Source organism: Bipolaris zeicola (assembly GCF_000523435.1).
Source record: "Bipolaris zeicola 26-R-13 unplaced genomic scaffold scaffold_228, whole genome shotgun sequence".
In the NCBI taxonomy this organism is placed as follows: Eukaryota; Fungi; Ascomycota; class Dothideomycetes; order Pleosporales; family Pleosporaceae; genus Bipolaris; species Bipolaris zeicola.
The window spans coordinates 1-20,609 of NW_006912277.1; the positions used below are offsets into that span (position 1 = coordinate 1).

General features: G+C 49.6%; 10 protein-coding genes across 10 annotated transcripts; 7 read left to right on the forward strand and 3 right to left on the reverse strand.

The window, feature by feature from the left end:
- Positions 1–1,409: 1,409 nt before the first annotated feature.
- COCCADRAFT_107329 (uncharacterized protein) lies at positions 1,410–1,667 on the forward strand (the record flags this gene model as incomplete). Its single annotated transcript, XM_007718367.1, has 1 exon — positions 1,410–1,667. A coding segment is annotated over one exon (258 nt), but the record flags the coding sequence as incomplete, so codon positions are not given.
- Positions 1,668–2,239: 572 nt separating this feature from the next.
- Positions 2,240–3,487, forward strand: COCCADRAFT_29732 (uncharacterized protein; the record flags this gene model as incomplete). Its single annotated transcript, XM_007718368.1, has 1 exon — positions 2,240–3,487. The coding sequence occupies one exon, from the start codon at positions 2,240–2,242 to the stop codon at positions 3,485–3,487; it is 1,248 nt and encodes a 415-aa protein (XP_007716558.1).
- Positions 3,488–5,273: 1,786 nt separating this feature from the next.
- On the forward strand, positions 5,274–6,109 carry COCCADRAFT_107344 (uncharacterized protein; the record flags this gene model as incomplete). Its single annotated transcript, XM_007718369.1, has 2 exons — positions 5,274–5,550; positions 5,610–6,109. The coding sequence occupies 2 exons, from the start codon at positions 5,274–5,276 to the stop codon at positions 6,107–6,109; spliced, it is 777 nt and encodes a 258-aa protein (XP_007716559.1).
- A 1,262-nt stretch (positions 6,110–7,371) lies between these two features.
- COCCADRAFT_29734 (uncharacterized protein) lies at positions 7,372–8,564 on the reverse strand (the record flags this gene model as incomplete). The annotated part of the gene is made up of 3 exons (XM_007718370.1): positions 7,372–7,871; positions 7,923–8,332; positions 8,413–8,564. 3 exons carry the CDS (start codon positions 8,562–8,564, stop codon positions 7,372–7,374), a joined length of 1,062 nt encoding a protein of 353 aa, XP_007716560.1.
- Positions 8,565–9,843: 1,279 nt separating this feature from the next.
- COCCADRAFT_40443 (uncharacterized protein) lies at positions 9,844–13,345 on the reverse strand (the record flags this gene model as incomplete). Its single annotated transcript, XM_007718371.1, has 11 exons — positions 9,844–10,426; positions 10,502–11,357; positions 11,419–11,643; positions 11,691–11,728; positions 11,782–11,822; positions 11,875–12,124; positions 12,539–12,637; positions 12,688–12,999; positions 13,057–13,148; positions 13,202–13,236; positions 13,288–13,345. The coding sequence occupies 11 exons, from the start codon at positions 13,343–13,345 to the stop codon at positions 9,844–9,846; spliced, it is 2,589 nt and encodes an 862-aa protein (XP_007716561.1).
- Positions 13,346–13,567: 222 nt separating this feature from the next.
- On the forward strand, positions 13,568–14,022 carry COCCADRAFT_40445 (uncharacterized protein; the record flags this gene model as incomplete). Its single annotated transcript, XM_007718372.1, has 3 exons — positions 13,568–13,614; positions 13,671–13,818; positions 13,876–14,022. 3 exons carry the CDS (start codon positions 13,568–13,570, stop codon positions 14,020–14,022), a joined length of 342 nt encoding a protein of 113 aa, XP_007716562.1.
- Positions 14,023–14,119: 97 nt separating this feature from the next.
- On the forward strand, positions 14,120–14,353 carry COCCADRAFT_107311 (uncharacterized protein; the record flags this gene model as incomplete). Its single annotated transcript, XM_007718373.1, has 1 exon — positions 14,120–14,353. The coding sequence occupies one exon, from the start codon at positions 14,120–14,122 to the stop codon at positions 14,351–14,353; it is 234 nt and encodes a 77-aa protein (XP_007716563.1).
- Positions 14,354–14,647: 294 nt separating this feature from the next.
- Positions 14,648–15,353, forward strand: COCCADRAFT_8609 (uncharacterized protein; the record flags this gene model as incomplete). Its single annotated transcript, XM_007718362.1, has 3 exons — positions 14,648–14,736; positions 14,791–14,887; positions 14,952–15,353. 3 exons carry the CDS (start codon positions 14,648–14,650, stop codon positions 15,351–15,353), a joined length of 588 nt encoding a protein of 195 aa, XP_007716552.1.
- A 325-nt stretch (positions 15,354–15,678) lies between these two features.
- On the forward strand, positions 15,679–16,626 carry COCCADRAFT_29738 (uncharacterized protein; the record flags this gene model as incomplete). The annotated part of the gene is made up of 1 exon (XM_007718374.1): positions 15,679–16,626. The coding sequence occupies one exon, from the start codon at positions 15,679–15,681 to the stop codon at positions 16,624–16,626; it is 948 nt and encodes a 315-aa protein (XP_007716564.1).
- A 392-nt stretch (positions 16,627–17,018) lies between these two features.
- On the reverse strand, positions 17,019–20,479 carry COCCADRAFT_8611 (uncharacterized protein; the record flags this gene model as incomplete). Its single annotated transcript, XM_007718363.1, has 3 exons — positions 17,019–17,318; positions 17,378–20,333; positions 20,385–20,479. 3 exons carry the CDS (start codon positions 20,477–20,479, stop codon positions 17,019–17,021), a joined length of 3,351 nt encoding a protein of 1,116 aa, XP_007716553.1.
- Between the last annotated feature and the right edge of the window lie 130 nt (positions 20,480–20,609).

Here is a 20,609-nt window from a genome sequence, read left to right on the forward strand (position 1 = left end):
GGCGTGGTTGAGTAGTTATTTAGCAATATATCTGGGTTGCGCGAAAAAATATCGTATTGATGGTAATATCGTATTGAGCGTCGGCACTCGCCTGCGGCGAGTGTCAGCGCAGCTGACTTAGCTTAATAAGCTAAGCCTTGGCACGGATAGGTTACCGTAGTTTTGCGAGATGAGCAAGTCAGACTATTCGACGCCAAGCAGCTCAACTTCAGGCAACAGCCTCACGTGGTCCGTCGTTGTCGTCACCACCACTTTCTCGTCCCTTTTTGTAAAATGGGATGTGCTGAGGTGCTTCTTTGCGTTAAGAACGTCAATAGGTATATAATTTTTATTATTCGTTCTTTCTTTCAGGAAAGTAGCTTCAATTTGCCTTTGGCATTTCGTATCTTATACTTAACATATGCGCATCAACCCCAGGTGTGTACTTTCCTTTTTTGGCACTGGCTCGTGTCTACAGGCGATTAGGCAGACATGCGTGGGTTCGATTCGAATCGTAATATCCAGTCGCGCTTGTTATTCTTTGTCTTTTTCTTTTCTGGTACCTGTGTTGAAGTCTTTTTGCTCAAGAAGTTGTCTTTTCTCTTTGCCTCGAGAAGAAAAGGATGTGGTAGAGAAGGTAAAGAGTTGAGGTGGTCTGTTCACTTGGTCCCTTTTTCTCGTAAGCTGTACGTGTATTGACTTCTTAACATGTCCGTATATGCGTTTTCTTATAGTCAATGGGCGTTTTGCGACCACGCATACTCGTCTTGTAACATAATGATTACTTCGGAAACAACGAAGAAAGGATCTAATAAAACTCGTTAGCTACTACCAAATTCAATCGTTCATGCGGCAGAGTTGTTTGATACTCCCTTTCTCGGCCGTTTATAAAGAAAATTCCATTCGACCATGGGCGGCCAATAGTACGTGGTTTGGATAGAGTAAAACCTTAAGATGAGCAGAAAAGAATAGAAGCAGAATTGATCGACACGTGTGATAAATACTAAAACAGAAATAGCATTACTCCCGACTATCCTAAATTGATAGCCTACAATTATTTTTAAGATATAGGTTATATACCTAGGATCCCTTCGCAACAACCCCCAGAGGCTGCAAGCAAACGACACTCCACAATGTATATCGGCTAAATGCCGGTTAACGGGAGTCATTGGTATACAAATACAGCTCAATACCGCGCGCGTTATACAATACTATTGGCTTTTGGGTGTTCGAGATAGAGGCAAAGCTTGGACAGCCGCCATCATGCCTCCCATCTCGCACATTACCGACAACCAGGTTTGCTCCATCTGCGGGTCCATTATTTTACTTTTCTCGTTTTTACCTCCCGTTATGCATCGCGCCTGCATGTGCTTGACCCGACATACTTACATGGAAAAACTGCGGTCGACGCTAGGAATAGTAGCAAGCCACTACCGCATGCATGTCGATCTTCCAACTCTATTCCTCACACTGCAAATCCTCATACTAGCCGAGTCTCGGCCGAGGAGCCGCGCTGTGCGCTGTTGCGCGACGAGAAAGAAGAGAAGAAGAAAAGAAAAAAAAAGCTGGGCAGTACTAACGTCGGGCAATGTGTCACGAGCCGCAGGGCTACGACAGGGAGCGGAGGAATGACGAAATCCTTGTGCAACTCACACCGTACTCATTTTACTTCTGCAAGGCTGAGCTAATGCCACGGCAGTTGTATCGATGGAAGGAAGCAAAAATGTGGAGGGTCCAGTGACGAGTCAGCAATGGGTTACTACTGTGTCTGGTTAAAGCTACTCGTCATACAGACATGCGCATTGATCTGAGGTTGACATGAGGTGTAATGGAAGGAAGCTTGGCGCCCTGTTTCGGGTTGCACGTAGGGCTGATAAATGGGGGGATACGAAGATGATCAAACTCCCGGTAAGGGGGGTAAGGGGATGTGACAGCCACTGCCGGGCTGATGGTTAGCGCTTCCGGAACGTCAACCTTGAGATTCGGGTCGGCTCAGATTGCTGTCAGCAAGTTTCTCCCATATGCAATCAAAGATGATTGAACGGCAGAGCGAAGAGTCGCTGGTAACATCGAATAGTTATGTACATAGTATGTAGTAAGTAGTATGTAGGTTGGTGAGACCAAGAGATGCCACGAGCCCTGGTCGACATGGCCACACCGCATCTGTTACAGGCATGTTACAGAAGAAGGAAGAAGTCACAGGAGCAAAGAAGACAGACTTTGAACTGGCGATGCAACCTAACCACTGTCACTCAACAACATGAACTCTCTAAGGGTCTTTTTTGCTCTAAGCGGCGCATGCGCCGCTGCTACTACGTCGCACATCCACGGGCCATCATCACCACAATGTGCCAACCTACCGCCGCACTTTGCAGCACAGATGCAGACCCCACTCCGGTCCCAGCAATGTCTACATGGAGATACCGACGCCAAACCGCCACCCGTCATACCGTCATTTCAACACCCGATATGGTCTCACGAACCGATGTGCGTCACAGGGAAAGAGAAGGTTTACTGCACACACACAACGTCAGACTCGGGTAGCGGCCATGGTCTGAGCATCATCGCGACACCATCTGCTGCGGGGAAATTATCAGCAAAGTTTAGCAAGCAGAAGAAGAGAGTCAAGTATTCCGAAGATGGCCTCCAAGTACGGTCTATCCCGGGCAAAGGCAAAGGTCTCTTTACGACAAAAGTCATCAAGAAGGGGGAGACGATTCTGCTTGATCCAGCACGTATAATTGCCAGTTCTCACTTTCCAGCGCGCGTATCGCACGCCCAAGGCCGGAGTTTATTCAACTCGGCGCTCGATAGACTTCCGGAAAAAGATCACAAGATGGTTGCGGCATTAGATCAGAGTCTGGGTGGAAGTCCAATCGAGGACGTTATGAAGACCAACTCTTTTGCTTGCCGGCTAGACGATGGCAACGTGGACAAAGCCTACATTTGTCTCTTCCCATCCGTCTCCCGCATCAACCACGCTTGCCAGCCGAATGCCCTCGCACGCTTCGTCTCAAAGACACTATCGATGCAAGTCAAGGCGAAGCAAGACATTGCCGCAGGAGAAGAAATAAACATCTCGTACGGAAGGGTAGACTTGACGCGCGAAGAACGACAGGAACTGTACAAGGATGGATGGAACTTTGAGTGTACATGCTCGCTCTGTACGGCGCCGCACGGCGAAACAAAGGCAAGCGACGATCGGCGCGTAAAGTTTGCAAGGCTCAAGCAGAAGCTTCAGAATCTGACAGCGGAGACTTACGACGCGAAACAAGTAGTGGAATGGGAGAAGGAAGTCATGGCGATTGCGCAGTCCGAAGGCTTGGAGGTGTTGCTGGCCGAGGATTACGAGAGACTGGCATATGTGTATGCAGGCCATGGAATGGCTAGCGAGGCACGGCGTTGGGCGGAGATGGCCAAGCAGAACTTGCTCGATTGGGCGGTTGAGGACAGTCGTCGAGATGACAATGTCAGGAGATTGGATGAAACGCTCGCAGAGTTGGGTTGAAGTTTCATGGCTGAACTACTACTACTACTTTGGTGCCTGGCCATTGCTCCGACTTTCCTAATGAGGTCCTCTCCACTTTGGCAAGTAAGGCTGCCTCGGATTGTCATCCGCATCTTGTAAAGTTTGAGCCCATAATCTGATGTCTGCAGCATGGGTTTCATCTGTAGTCATGCCGTAATAGGGCGCTAATGGACCTCGGAAGATGGCTTGCGCTTCCGGGCGTTGGTAGGATGTGAATGGGGAATGGATCGAGTCAGCCCGACGGATGCGTCCACGGCAGATGGGCGCTGCAAACCTGTCTCTCTTGAAAGCGTTAGGACGATGCTGTTCACTTTCAAATCGGTTTCCCTCGGGCACCAGCTGACGGTGCCAGTCTGCCAAGTGAGCAGCAGGTACGCGTTCACGCATGGGTCGAAGAGGGCTTGGAGCGTCTTCCTTAAACGGGACAAGGACCCTGCGCGGGGTTGTGGAAAAAGGAGGTCAGAGCATCTGTTGTAACTAGGTAACCAAGTCTAGAAACGATTAGAATGCGACAAAAAAGTAGCAAGGCCAAATCTCCACGTAGATCAGTGACGTATAGGAGCTCGTGGCTTGGTTGGATCTTGATCAAGGGGGGTCCCGGCTCTTCAATTCCCGGGTACAGGCGAGTTGAGATCTGACCGACGATCTTCATAAGCAGAGGGAAAATACGCCAGAGAAACGAGGCTGGGAAGCCACAGCCGCAGGGCTATCACAGATGCGATGAGATTGTCCTCAAAAACGGGTTGAAAGCAGCTGTAATGGGCTTGGCTGGTAGCCAACTTGGAGTGTGCTGAACTAGCAGCAAGCCATGCGGCTGGCCGTTGTCTCTAGCCAGCGAACAAAGAAAAAAAATGACAGGACAGTTGGCCGGTAGTACCGTTGACAACGGCGATGAGTCGCATCGCAGCGTGCAGAAAATAGACATGTTGAAGGAGTGTATGCGCGGATGTAGAAGGGAGCTGCAAAGGACCGTCTCTACGCACGTATGGCTGATGCCCAGTCTGCGTCTTGGCCTATCATCTGCTCTTCACCTTACCATGATTGTCCCTGCATGTCAAACTTTCCCCCCGAACCCCCTAGGCGCATTTCTCTCTTGGCCATCCATTCGCCGCGTGGTTCTCACTCGTCTTGACGACCTTCTCTTTGTGGCCGGGGCCAAGCAAAAAAAAGCGATTTCAAACACCCTGCCTGGCACACGTTAAAGCAAGTCAAAACATGGGGGCGGAAGGAAACTCGCGCTCGTGCTCTGCAGCGTAAAATGAGCCACACAGTGGCGCCCGGACGACCCGTTGCCTTTGCTTTTGTCGCTCCTTTGGCTACTAAAGTCTTCTGGACTCGAGGCGCTACGCCTGGACGCGGGCGGCCGGTTCGCTGCGTTACCCCAGCCGAGTCGTACCTACTTACGCTTGCGGAACCACAGCGAAGAGGTTTTGCCCACCTTGTTTCATGGCGCGACTGGGTATACCCTGCTATTTTGGTCAGCTCAGCCTGTGCACGTAGGTAGAGTTGACAGGGCTCCGTCGCATAATACTGCAGAGTAGGGATCACACACTAAATATGGCCCTGCAATCCTGCCCGTCCCACAACCATATGTATATGCGGTGGTCAAACACCTAAACTGTCTGTATATCTCCGTAGTCTCTCAACATCACCAGTTCACTCTTTTACTTTTTGGCTAGTAGCCGTGACCTTCTTTCCTACTGGTCTGTTTGCTTTCATAGTCTCTCCTTTACTTTCTTTTTTTTCGTTTAGTCTTTTGTCTAATATGGTCGGGTGCCGATCTATTCTAACGGTCCTTGTGACTTTGGCGGCCGTTGTAAAAAGCCAGCAATGCTATGGCGTCGACGGTTCGCTGCTCGATAAATCATACACACCATGCAACCCTAGCGCAAAGGTGAGCGGTTGCTGCGCGAGCGGCGATATTTGTCTGAGCAATGGACTGTGCATGGGAACTCAAGGAGCCTCAATTGGCGTCATCTTTTCAAGAGGCTGCACAGATTCCACTGGAAAGGATGTAGCATGCCCACAGCAATGCTCGGGTGGTATGTCTTCACAAAAAAAAACAAATTTAACGATACAAGCAATCCTAACAAGTTGACAGGTTCCAGCAACTCAAACAGCGCATCCACAGTCACTGCATGGCAACTCCAAACCTGCGACTCTGGTGAATACTGCTGCCGCGCAGCCAACTCCACCAAAAGCTGCTGCAACAACCCCACAGCACCCCAAGTCACATCACCTCTCAGCGCCACCCTCCAGATGCCAGCAGCCCCAGCCTCAACACCAGCAACCAACAGCCCCGACCAAGAACCCGCATCTTCCACCCCTATGCCTACACTACCAACCATCTCCAACTGCCAGCACGAAAAGACCCACACAGCTATTGTCGGCGCCATCCTCGGAGGCCTGCTTGGCGGCATCATACTCGGCCTTGTCATTGCCGTGCGATGGATGTACAAGCGTGAGCGCCGTCAGCGCCGCCTCAAAGAACACTACGAGACGCAAATGTCAAAGACGAATGCCTACCGCAAGGCCCTCGAGGAGACCGTCAGCTCAGCGAGACCCAGTCTCTCCCTCGAACAAGTCGCGTCAAAGTCCTAGTAATACAACGGACTAGATTTGGGACGACGACGACGACGACGGCGACGACGACAGCCCCAGCCACGGGCTTTGCTACCACTACTCTTATATATGTACAACTCGACATTTTCCTTTGTTTTTTGTTTTTCTTTACAACTTCTATTCTTTAATTGTTGTTATTACAAAACCTTGTTTGTTTTCTTTACTCTCTTTTCTTTTCTCATATTAGCGTCGGTGTTTTTCCTGGATTGGATGGCTTGGGTTAGAAGGCTTGGGTATGACATGGCGTGGACGAAAGCAAACGACCGGACAGACAGTATCTGGTATGTGTGTGTGTGGTGGTATTTGGTTTCGGTCCGGCATCGGCTCGGGATAGTAATCCCGACTATTCCATTTCCCTCCCCCCCTCCCCTATGTTCTTTTCCGCATTCGTTTATTTCCCTTTTTTGTTTACTTCTAGATCCCACGATTCGCTTCGTCAGCGACATTTTGTTCGATATCCCCCCCTTTCTGGTTTCCCTTCTCGGTCTGTTGAAACAAACACAGTACTCGACCCTTATGTTTCCTTGATGTATCTCATGTCGTTTTGCCCCCCCCCCCCTTTTTTTTTTATGTTAGATTCAAGACTGCTACACAGCAACTTCCCAAACTATACATTGCAGATATGTTATTCGAACCCAAAAGAAGAAAAATCAAAGTATTCATCAATCACACAAACAAAAGAATCCTTGTCATGTCAGAATGCAACTGTGATTTGTAATAGCGCCGTCGCTGTAGGGACAAGGTCAGCAGAGAGTAAATTAATAGTAACCATCGTCCAAAGAAGAAGCTAGCTCGGGATCGGGAATCATCCGTATATTTCCGTAAGCAAAGGGCAGTTGTAGGCCCCTCTGACTTTGCAGCATCTTACATACATACGTTGAGTAGTCTGCTTACATGCCAAGTACCCGTCGTGTGATATGTACCTCGTGAGCAAGATATAAGATCAAAATATCCGACAGCGCTAAAGGCAATGGAGACCCCCGTGGTGGGTGATAACGAACCAATCCTGCAATCGAAGGGGAGATAAAGTCCCTTTTAGGAAGCTATTCGCGGGCGTAAATGATTGTGATCCAGCGTACTTGGGAAGTTATTGAACACGTTCAGAACAAAGGCAGTAATGACAAGATGCAAAAGATTCTAAAGACAATTTTTCATTTGCTATCCTCATACCCGACAAGTAGCTCTTCGTTAGAGTAGATCCCAACCCAGCAGTGACCTGATACCAATTGATATTTACATTTTCAAATATCCAGTCCTAGATTGCGGCACCTATCGACGTCGCCTTCCCCCCCCCCAGGCGTGTCAAAATTGCATGTGAGCACGTTGAAAACGCAAGGCGCTTTCGGGTCGGTCGGAAAACCCTTCTCAAATGGGTTGACCAACTGCTGCTCATTGTTCGCAACAAAGCAGTCAGTTGGGCCTTTAAGAATTTCCTCCTTAGTAGAGCCATATTTTGATATCAAAATCTCGGCGAGATCATCCTTGTTCAACGAGTTCTCACGCTTGCCCGCTTGTGTCAAAATGCGTGATGTGAAAGAGCCATCTCCTTTGTTTACGCACAGCCTTGAAATTGTCTCTTTGCAGCCTGTAGACTTGCGGGAATGGGATATGTAGATATTCTGCGCTTGTAGGGCGAGGCCAATTGCATGGCGGGTGATTGACTCAGTGACGATAGTCTGGAGATCGCTTTGTGTGAAGTTTTCGCTCACACCTAGAAATCCACCCCCCTTAATAAGTTCATCTGCACATATGAGTGACTGTATTCCATACTAATTTATGTACGAGAACTTACTGATTCCGTCCGTCGGATCATCAACCACTGCGTTGAGAGATCTGTCCAAGGAATCTGAAATGAAGCGTTGGAAATCGCTCAGGACATCGCTCATTGTTTGCCCGAGATTGGTCCACGCAACGAACCTATCTGGTGGGGTAGGTGGTGTAGCACGCCTCAAGGCAAATCCCAGCCCTCCGTTGACAGCAGTTACAGTTGAAGCAACAGCACCAGTGAACGAAATTACGTCCAGGACACTGCTGACCATGGACCCAATGTTCTTCAAAGGCGTGATGTCATCTTTAGGATCTGGATATACATCTGCAACAACCTCTCCCAATTTCAAAGAGATAATTGACGAGGCAAATGTAACAGCGGTATTGAGGCTGTTCATATAATTGTTATAGTTCTGAATAGCCAGCGCAGCACACCTGCAAAGCACTAGTTAGTTCCGTATCTTGCGTGACCTTTCATAAATCTCCCTTCAACGAAAAAAAACAAACAAACTTACCAAGCAGGTGGTTGAATGGGCAAGCATGGTTGGCCAGCATTGCAGAACTTGTCGAGACCACAGAAGAAATTAGGAGCACCGAAGGAAGCGGCTAGCGATTGAACATTGTTACTCGTCGTCCTGGTGTAGTTCTTTGCAGCTGCCGCGAACATAAATCGATTATTTTAAGGTCCGTCCATGTTTTTGGCTTCAATGCAGAAACGCGACATGAATCTGCGCCATTTCCTACGCCTTGCGGTGAGGCCACTGGAGAAGCAAAGGCTACGCTGGAGAAGTACACCAGAATACTATTTTTTTTTAGATGCACGGTTTCGGTAAAATCAGCCGAAGTCTTTGAATTGATACAAAAGAATTGTAAAAGAATGTAGATGGTTATCTGAATGAATGGACGGTGCTCGATGGCGTGGTGCCGTTTCTTTTTGGGTATCCTCTAGAGTATATATACAATATTCGATCACCATACCTTAGAATTATGTAAAGACTCGCTACTGTTAGCTGATGACGCATGTTGTCAACCCCAGAGAGTAGGGATACCTGTAACTGCGGGACAGCTATGCTCCCTAAGAATGACCGAAAGCGTTTTAGCAGGTATACGAGACAAGAACGTCAAAGTTACTATTTTTGTATCGCATTAAATTCAAACCATAGTTTCCAAGGCCCATCGAACCGTATTGTGAATCTCGAGATCGCACTCCAAGTTACTGGTTATAGTAGTGAAACATCGACGTAGTGGCGTGAACGGTTGGCACTCTCATGCGGTAGCCTTTACCTGCCGGCTTGGCCGAGATGAAAGGACGCACATGCCTGGAGTTCCCTCGGAGTGTTATTCTTGGCCCGAGTCTCTTTGTCCGGAGAGAAGTAGAGCTTCATAGTTTCTACGCATGTAAGTACTCGAGATCTAGATCATATACCTGAATTTAGCTACGGGCATAGCTACAGGCATAGAAGAGCATTACATCTATTCTGCGGCGGCAGAATACATATTTACTTTAGGCGTATTACAATCAACGTGTTTTGCTAGTGTGTTGGCCACTCTACTGTACTCGCTATCTTGACCGTTCTTGGAAGGTTTTTGGTTTATCAGTGAGATCGGAACCTCAGAGCTACCTTTACTACGAAATATCAGCATCACCACAGTATTAATTCAAATGAAAATATAAGCGGTTATATAGAGTACGACCATATCTACTTCAATAAAGCGTATATTGAGTAAAATATCACTAGTGATATTTTAGCATCAATTAAGACTCCAAGCGGGCTTTACTGTAGACGTTCGGTGCTGGACGATCTTATCTCTCACTTCACTGGTTGTCTGAGAGAAAGGAAATCCCTTCATTTTTTACTACAATGCCTTTCCAGGGAATGAACAAAGGATTGACTTCTACACTAAGCAATACAACATGATACCACCCACGCATGCACGTTGTGCCTTCAACGCTCCACCTCTCCCAACTTACCCATGAGCAACGCATCCACTCTCTCTCCCTTATTCAGACTTCCCTCCCCCTTTGGCATACATAACAGAGCGTTTGCGCCCTTGAAGCTGCCAATGCGACTGCTCCTCTGACCTCCTGTGGAACTCGCATACAAAAGCCCATCTTCCTTGGTCACCACAAGCGCACGATGATACTCAGGCCTTCCTCTATCCATCTTGATATCCTCTTCCAGTACCACTTTGACGCGCGGTAGCCCCACGGGCTTAATGCCCGCCTGTTGGTGCAGCGCCGGCAGAACGAAAAGATGGAAGCAGACGACTGCTGAAGCAGGGTTACCAGGCAAAGAAAAGATGGCTTTGTTGACAGGGTTGCCGTCGTTATCTTTTACAGGGACTGTCGCAAAGGTGGTTGGTTTACCGGGCTTCATATTTACTCGGCCAAAATGAATGGTGCCGCCGAGGGTGCGCTCAATGGTGGGCTTGAGTAGGTCGAGTTCACCCATAGAAACGCCGCCCGAGGTAATGATTACGTCGCATCTGCGCATCGCATCACGAAGTGTCTGCTCCAGGGTACCTGGTCTAATAAAGAAAACCCTGTTAGCTTTAATGAAGCAGAGATCGGATGGAGGGGATGAGAACATGTAAGAAACATACTTGTCAGAGACAATGCCGAGATCGATGACCTCAAATCTGTGGCTACGGGCGGCAGTAATCAGTGTAGGGCGGTTCGTATCACGGACTTCTCCTAGTCGGAGCGGGCCTTCCCTCTCGTGTGGGATGATTTCATCTCCCGTGCTTAGAACACCAACAACTGGCCTTCTGTAAACCGATACTTCCCGTGTACCAACAGAGGCAAGAAGTCCAAATTCCCCACCCACGACTGTGACGCCCTCTCCCTTTCTCATGATGGTCTCGCCCTCTTTCACATCACTACCCACCTCGCGTACGTTCTCACCAGCCTTAATCTCATCTGTAAGAATCTCAATTTCCTTTTCCTCTTGGCCGTCATCAGTCAAAGTCTTGAGTGCGGTATCTTCCACCATGATGACAGCATCGGCACCAGGTGGAAGCGGCGCGCCCGTAGTGATCCTTGCAATTTCACCCTCTTTGAGTTCTTTGACCTCACCAGGTTGGGCGTGTGAGATAATCGAGACTGGGTATACGCCCTTCTCGAACTTGCCTGAAGACGGAATCTTGATAGCGTAACCATCGACGATGCTGGCTCGGAAAGCTGGAACAGATTCAGCCGCCTTAACGTCCTCGGCAAGAACGGAGCCGCCTATCTTCATGTTTACAGGGACTTTCTCTACAATAGGAGCTGGCGTCTTCTCTGCAATGAGTTTCAAGGCCGCGTCGACAGCCAACATGGGATATGGCGAGGATCGATATCTCTTCGTTGGTCCTGCTGAAGGATCATTTGATTGCGGATGCTCTGCTGGCTTTGTATGAGCCTTTGGCCCCGCATGACTACCATGTCCGTGATGGTGATGTCCACATCCACCTCCGGTTCCTATAATAGTCCATTATTACCAACAAAACTTCTTGGAAGTCACGAACGAAATTTGACATACCAGCAGAAGGAGCACTCCCTGATGAGACACCTGCATCTTTCTCAAGTTTCTTCACACCACCAGCGTGGAGCGGCCGTGACTCTGCACCAGCTGCTTGAAGGCATGCATGTGGTAGCAGCTTGAGCACCGCTTCTAGATTCTCTTTGGCGCCTTTTGGTGACCCAGGCAAGGTCATAATCAAAGTTCGTTTTCGAACTCCAGCAACAGGCCGTGCCATCAGGGCAACTACGAATCGTTAGCATAAATCTTGGTCAGAATATGACATTACGGACAAGGTGTGACTGCATACGAGGTCGTAAGCATGCCATGGCTAAAAAAAAGTGTTAGTCAACAGCCAGACTATCCTCAAACAACTCTACGCACATAAGACCTGGAGCATGTCTGTCAATCAATGGAGTAACTGCCTTTGACTGATCAGTTCTTCGACTTCAGGATGATTTACAATGATGCACATACCTCTGGAGTGACATCTTTCGTAGCAAACCCAGTCCCCCCACTTGTAACGATCAAGTTCACAGGCTCTGGCCCATCAGTCCAAGTCTTGATAGCCTTCTGGATTGCAAGAGCATTGTCAGGTACGATTTCGGTTTCGCTAACGTCCCATTGGTTGTTCCCGAGATCGCCGAAGACTTGGTTTAAAGTAGGTATGCATTTATCAGTTGTAGGATCTTGCGAGGCTGTCTCGGAGACGACCAAAATCGCTGCTCTCAACTTGGAATTCGTAGTAGCCATTTTATGAGGTGGTAATGTCGAGTCTAAATGAAGTGGAGCTTGTGTGACATCCCACGTTCCCTAACCCAGTGCACGGACCACCGACAGTATGTCGAAGGATTACTCAGACGTCAGCTTCACGTGTGCAGGAGTGTTTGGATATATTTTCTTTAAAAAAACTGGTATTTAACGCCGGTGATTGCTCATAGTACACATGCATTATACAAGCGCCCTCCCCATGTGCATCGTACAAACTTCTACAACAGTAACTTTCTGTAACGTCCAAGCCAGCTTCCTGTGCTGACATCTGTAGCATTTGTTTGCTCGTCGCCTTCAAGCATGATCAAAGATCGACCTGGTGGGTTTTTCCGAAATTTTGCGCAAGCCAATAAAGTCCCTGTAAGCTCACTCAAAGTCCTTTGCGTTGCTTTGCATCAACAATCCAATGATAAGTCCAAACAGTCCGAGAATAGCGGCAAAGATTTCGATAGTGAGAATCTTGACGAACCTAATCGAAAGTTAGCGAGCAGCTGGAGTCTGCAGATGTGGGTGACTTGCAGTGCAGGGTCGGCAGCATCAGCCAGAGCAGCACTGCTTCCGTTGATGCCAACGCAGACACCGCAGATCAGGTTGCACATGCCGACGGTAAGTCCGGCCCAGAAGAGGGCGTATCCGGTGAAGTAGTTTGATCCAGAGTAGAGCAGCTCGGGGTCGGTAAGCTGGGTCATCTTGGAGGAGAAGATGATGGCCATGATGACGCCGTAGATGGCAACGACTTCACAGAAGATGATAGAGATCAAGTTCTTAGTTCGTATCCGGGGTGCCTTGACACCTCCGCCGACGATGGACACGCCAGTTGTCCAGATTCCCCTTTGCGACTGTCAGATGCGAATTGTATATGGATGTGTTTGCTGCGCGGAGACGTACCATGCGGATCCTACTACGGAGAGGCCGATGCACAGCGCGATTCCAAGACTAGCCCAGGTGTACGGTGATACGGTTTCGAGGAAAGCTCCGACCTGATGCGCAATTAGCCATACATGTAAGTGATAGTAGCGCAGCGCGTTCTCACGTTGAAAGCCTCTCCTTCGCCGTGGAAGAGCATGTCTGGTTGTAGTTAGCTATGCCGTCGCCGTCGCCCCTGCGCGCTGCACGTACACAAGGCAACCACACCGAGGGCGGCCGTGGCGCCGCCCGTTCCGTAAGTGAGAGACATGTTGGATGTAAAGTGGTCGTAGAGGCGGAGATGGATGCTGGAGGGGGCTGCTTGGAGCTTCGTCGTGATGGACGGGCTCTGAAGCTGGCGATGATGCAGGCGGAACAAGCCGCGGCGCGCTAGCTCCACCGGCTTAGTAACCTCCGCTCCGCGCTCCCCAACCCTCCTCGCACCCAAACGTCACCATCCCCAGAACACCAGTCCGTCGCAAACATCAGCACCATGACCACCGACAACACAAAATACTATGAACTCTACCGCCGAAGCAGGTATGTGTTGCGACCGCAGAGACGCCATGCCGACCGCATTAGCTAACACGCTGCAGCCTGGGCGGCTCTCTCACAGACACGCTGGATCACCTCATTACTGAGCGCCGAATAGAGCCCCAACTCGCCATGAAGATTCTCGCCAACTTTGACCGGGCCGTGGCCGATGTGCTTTCCGAGAAGGTCAAGGCACGGTTGACATTCAAGGTCGGTTGCGCCTGGACACAAAGCCGAGTCTCGTTATACTGACTTGGGTCGCCTTAGGGACATCTCGACACATACCGCTTCTGCGACGACGTCTGGACCTTCATTATCAAGGATATTAACTTCAAGCTCGATAATACCCACCAGATCCACGCCGACCGCGTTAAAATCGTCAGTTGTAATGCGAAACGCCCTGGCGAAGCATAGAGAACCTCATCCGCACGTTGATAGAGTCAAGGATACTCAGATATATACCAGAGTGCTACAAAAATGGCTGCAGTTGAAAACACACAGGACCCTGGGAATGCGGCGTCACCTAAACCCCAAGTGTCTGCTCATAGGGTTGATCCTCTGGCACATTTTTAATCGGAGTCATGATTTGGACAGGGAAAAACCACGATACCTCTGGCATAACGGGAGTTTGGAGTTTGGCATTTGCAAATGGCGTCTGGATCAACGCCCTCAGAATGGAACAAGCATGAAGCATGCGCATATTATATATACCATCCTTCACTTTCCTTTATTGAATGCATCATGACCCAGAGTGACTTTGCTATGAGATAGCCTGTACTCATTCGTTCACTCATCATTGTAGATGCGCGTCCCTTTGTGTGTGTGTGTGTGTGTGTGTGCACAAGCTTCATGACCAGAATCATGTGAAGCTAACCGTTGCGCGCAGCTACCCCATGTCTTCCAACTAGGCTCGGTAACGTAGCGCATCCGTACTTTGCAGATCGCCAACCCTATCGTGATACCAATTAACCCTGCTGTCAACTTCAACATTGCCTTGAGTCTCACCCCCACTCCCGCTATAGCAAAAAAAAGGGCTGCCATGTCTGTTCCGAAAACAAGATCAGCGTGGCTGGCACTTGCCATCTCCAGTGGTGCATGTGCAGCCTTCAACGGCGTGTTTGCGAAGCTGTACAACACCCCCCGCGTCGCCGTTATCCATATTGCATACTAACCAGGCTGCAGTACAACGACAACCCTTACAGCTTCATGGTCGAGCTCTATAGCCGTAGCTTTCGGCCTTAGTGCTTCCAATAAAGTCGTCGAGTATGCGATTCGAGGGGTCCGTCTCTACCCGCGCCTACGTCTCAGATAAATCCATCTCACTTGTCTAACGCCACGAGCAGCTCTTCTTCGGCATGAACCTCCTTTTCAACGCCATAATGTGGGGTCTTTTCACACGTGCTCTTACTCTCGCCTCCTCGACCGTACGGGTTAGCATTATCAACACGTCTGCAAATTTCATCGTCACCGCTATCCTTAGTTTCATCATCTTCAGCGAGAGTCTCCCCGCGTTGTGGTGGCTCGGGGCAGCAATGCTCGTAGCTGGGAGTGTGATTATTGGAATGAGAGAAGAGACGGAAAAGCAAGGCGTCATGGCTACGACCGGTGAAGCTCCGCTCCTCGATCGTGATGGTGATGCCAACACCGAAGGATTCAGAGACGACGACGAAGACCAGGACCATGTAGAACTGAACAGTGTCAATAATGAAGAGGAGAGCAGTGATGAAGATGGTGTATTAAAATAGATAGGTAGGCACATCACCATCCCAATGCATAAGCATCATTAGGGGCCTTTTTATTGGAGGTTGGTGATTTCAACGGTACGACTCCTCCCACAATCCATGAGAAGCTGCAGTCCATCAGCTAGATCGTTCCCTTATAAGCTTGCACTCCTTTCCTTAAAGTCAGAACAGACCGTTTTAGTACCTACGTACCTTTTACACAACAGTTCCACACTGCATTTCCGCAAGACTAGGATACAGCGACCAGCGCCCTACAGACCACTCCTGTACTTGTGTCTTTCTGCGAGATCAGCGTACGTGGCCAACCCATCAGCCTTAAAAGCAGAAAATGGCGCACGATAACCCATCCATCGCGCTCAGCCCTAATGCTCCCGTGTTCTCTCCAAGCTCTGGTCCCTCACAGCAGGCCTTTAATCAACATCAATTGGTTTTTCAGATGGTTCCGCAACCGTATATATATAGAGGCACATGGTACTATACTGTCCCGCCGCAGATACTACCGCGACCACCATCTCTACAACAATCATCTCAACAACCACCATCTCAGCCACCTCTATCACAACCACTGCCATCACATCCTCTACCACCGCAGCCACCATCGCAAGCCTATAATGGTCACAGTAGTAGCAGTAGCAGCAGCAGCAATCACGGCAACGGTAGCGGTAGCGGTTATAATAGCAACAGTTACAGCAACAGCTACAACAGCCCCAGCCAAACCGCCTCCACCACTCCTCATAAGAACCTTTACTCCCCCTTCCCCAATGCCAACGCTGCTACCCCCTTTCCCAATGCTCAAACCATTGCCCTCTCCTCCAATGACTACCACTACCTCCACTTCAACAACAACTATAACTACATGAACAGCCATTACAACAACAATTTTCCCGCGTCTAACCGGTATCCCGCCAACTCCTCAAACCCAAGCCCCTTCCCCGCCTTCTGCAATCAGATAAACCAAGTCGAGGGCATTCAAAACGGCTTTCGCGACCAATTCAATGCCACCAATGGACATGGCGGTATCTGGGGGCTACAACAGAAGGGCAAGGGCAAAAAGAGCAAGAGAAATAAGAGGAAGAAGCATGGCAAGGGCAAGGGCAAGAATAAGGATGAAGTGGATGGGGATGAGCTTGACGGCGACAAGATCAATGGAGATGGCGCCGCTGGAAATGATGCCAATGGAGATGACGCAAACGGTGGTGAGGGCAATGGCGGCTCGGCCAATGGTGATGGTACTCGTGACGGTGATACGCCTAACGAATATGAATGGAAATTTTGAGGAAGCGGGGACTTAACCGTTCTATCCTACGTTTTCCTGGCGAACGCAGTGGTCTTCATCTCGGCTCCTCACAATCACCTCATTACTACTATTCTCATCCGACCAGAGCCCCTCCAGGACCGATCGTAATATGCAGCTAAAGCTGCAATTAGCGCTCATCTCATTCTTTTGAGCTGGTGGTGCATCTTCAAAACACAAAAAAAGGATTTGGTTTCCGCTCTTGTTTCTAGTTCTTCTTTCCTCTATCATTTTACATACATTGTTACATCACGGAGAGAGTGGGGTGGAGACCTTCTACATAAGATGATCTAATGGATTTTTTATTTGCTTTTTGCTTCATTGGCGCCTGCTAGCTATTGCTACAGCACGTTATATCTCCCTCCTGCCCACACTTAATGTAGACGTCGCAATGCCTCGATTAATCCCTTTATTTCTTCCAGTTCCACCCCTAACCCCTCAATTGCCTTGCTCTGCACCTCTTCACTAACATCCAGGAACCGCTCGATCAGCTCCCCGTCCACAAACCGCATGGGCTCTTCTTCTTCACGCACTGAGTTCTTGAACGCACGGAACTTGGCAAACTGCATGTCGCCCGGTGCGGCGACGAGAGAACCGAGGTTGGACTGCAGTGTCATGAGGAGATTCTGGTAGTCGGAGGATATGAGGCCAAAGAGGTAAATTGAACCTTCGACCTGCATGGGTTGAAGTGGTTAGCAACTGTGTTTCGCAATAAGAGGCAGGCTACACTTACAGTTCCAACGAAAGCTTTTGGTACAATAACCGCATCCGCGGCAGTCAAAACATCTATCCTGCGTATTCTGTTTACCATCTCGCCGAGCAACATTTCAGAGCTGATATTCAGTCGTCTCTTATCGTCATCGGTGACACCGTTTGGATCGCGGTACAAGACGACTAGGTTACCCTCTGCATCGCTTTCAAGATACATATTCGTGTCTACCTCTGCCACGGCTGTCGCCCATGTAATCTGGTAATGTCGCGCGACTTCCACAAGTTTGTCCGGCAGACCCGTCTCGCCCTTTGTGTATTCAACTATGACGAGTGATTTCATGAGATCTGCTATCGCGATCAAGGAGCCGTTCACTGTAACGTCTATTGGGGCTGTTGAGCATCGGAATGATGCAAGTTTGACGAGATCGGGTGTGCTAGGGGTTCGGTACTCGAAGTCATACATGACGACTGTCTTGATGAGCGCAGCGACAATCTTGCCTTGGCATATAGCTAGGCACCTGCATCCGCCTTTCACAGCAATCTCAGTGACGAGCTTGAGTATGCGCTCGGGTGTGACTTCCAAGACAATAATACGACCTCGTTCAGATGTCGTGTTCTGGTCATCAACATATGCGGTACCGACAACAAAGCGCTCTGCTAGCCCACCAGAGCCGTCCGGTAGTTCGCAGCGCATTACGCATTCGACCAGCTCTTCTTCGTTGAGCGCATACGTGTCGAGTTCTTTGAATTGTATTTCGTCGACAAGCTTGAAGTGGCTCAGCATAATCTCCTCTCCATGCTTCAGTATGCGCTTTATTGTGCCGAGACCAAAAGCTTTCAGACTCGGTGAGTAGGCTATCCGCCGTACTGTCTCATCTACCTTGAGTGTTTGTACGTGGGTAGTTCTTTCGGTGTCTACAAGCGCAATGCGGAGGTCTTGAGATGTGGCGATTGCAACGGAACCAGGGTATGCTTCTGAATCGAACGGGCACACTGTTGTCGCCTTTTCAGCTGTAACGGCAGAGTATACAAGGCGGCCTTCTGACGCGTAGATCAGGGAGGGGTGTTCACATGTTGCAAACACGTTGAAGAGACCATCGCCCCGTGGCAGGGCACGGAAGGTGGCTTCACGTGTCCCAAGCACGATACTCTTCCTTCCGAAAAGCTCGTGGTTTGACGGGTCGAAAGTATATGTGACAACATTTCCATCAGCCAAAGCAACAAAGAGTGATGGTGGTTGATCAGGGAATATTTGTGTGAGGATCAATGAGCGCGGAACAGAGTCGTCGGATATTTGAACAGTTTTTACGGCCTCAAGAGTATTGAGTGAGCATATGGCGAGCTGTGAGTTGTTCCAGAAGCCAACAAAACAAGTGGAGCTGGTTCCAGAGGGCAGGGTAACGCAAGCAACCTGACTCTCGGCGCCAAACGTCTTCTCCTTGACCACCTGTAACCCGTCGGCCATGCCCAGGGAGACTATGGTGACGCCACCCAATGATACAAGTACATGGGTCTCGTTGACCGAGGCGGCAGTGATGGTCTTGCCGTCTGTTGGCACCCATTCCGATGTGATCATGCCGCCGTCCAAATCACAGATTCGAGCTCGGCCGTTGGTGACTTGGACGATGCGACCTTGTGGAATATTTGCTGCAGCCAGTGTTGTCTCATCGAGAGCGAGCGAGACAAACTCATCAACTTCCTCGACTTCACCCTGAGAATCAAACCGGAAGACGCGTGATTCGCCCACAAAGCTCACCAATAGCGTGTCTATGTACTGAGCTGAAGCGGTTGACTTTAAGCTGAATAGCTCAGAAATGTGCTCCATTTCGCCCAACACACCAAGGTCTTCCAGACCAACACCACTTCTAACGCTTCGAAGGCTACCATCCTGATATGCACCACTGCCGGTCACTATTCGTGCTTGGCCTGAGGAGTATTCGTTGGTTTGACCTTCGCCAGATCTGTTGCCCATATCCATTATAGTAAAATCAAGAATGGGAGCAATGTTGGAAAAGGTTTGGACAATCTCCATTGATTTCTCGGCAATTCGGATGACTTGCGAGTCGCCTTGGTGTGAGCCCACGAATACGTAACCTGCGTCTAGGTAAACCAGGGTCGATGCACGAGACGTCTGGCCGATAACATCAAGTTTCCATGACTGCACTCTCCCTTGTGCGTTCAGGACTAGCATGAACATGTAGAGGCGACCATAGTCGTCAGCGAGAACGAAGCGCTGGGCGTCGATGCGCTCCCAAGCCACAAAGATGGTCGCTTCGTCAAGCGGCTCTGTTTGTAATTCTCCACTTTCGTCATCAAAGTATCCAATTGATGTCTCTCCAATGACTATCAGGCCATGCGACGGTTCCTCGAGTGGGATCAAGTGGCTTGAACCAAGTTCCAGTTCGCTCTTGCAGGTTTCTCCCTCTTGCAGGTCGACTTCATCACCGGCATATGTCAATTCTCGTAATCTCAGCTTGACTTGGGCATGTGTGTCTTCGTAAAGTAGAGCCATCTTGGGCTTATCGTCTGTGGATCGTGGGCGCAAGAAAGCGGATGAGCGGACAAACATTTCGGGTAATCGAACCGGCTGAGGATCACCCAGATGGGCAATGTCCGCCTCTTGCTTTCTCTTCTTCCCTCTCTGGACCAATGGTATGACGGTGAGGATACCCTCGTACACTTCGATAGTCATGAATCGGCCAGTGGGATCAATGTGACATCGCTCGCCCGTTTGCGACTCTCTGGCTGCATTGTCGGCGACACTCGCAAACGACTTTTCAGTCTGAAGCTGTTTCTTTTCGGCATTCCAGGACAGCGTAAAGTACATGAAGCGGTCGGTGCCGACAAAGAGATGGTCGGTGGGAGATAGTGCTGGTCGCAGCTTCTGGAGCATGGTGACTTTGCCATAGATGGCTTTGGAATGTTTCAGGACCAGTCCGTCTGCCTCGTGTGTATAGAATTCGAGTCTATTTGACTTTCTATCATGACGTTAGTCTCCATCTGCTGCTCTCTCTGCATATACCACTTACGCGACCACCAGGCAGTCGTCTTCCGGAGCCAGGAAGTTGAGCTTCAGGGCATGCCTGATGCTGCTTGGTCGATGAATGGGGGCTATATAGGCCATGGCGATGTCTAGAATGCTCCGAAGCCCGCGGGTGGCTCAAAGACTTTAAGTTGGGATTGTCACTGTTGACAGGCCTGGGGATGATCGGATGCATTCCGTCATGCAGCTGCACGGGCCGCGGCTCCACGCG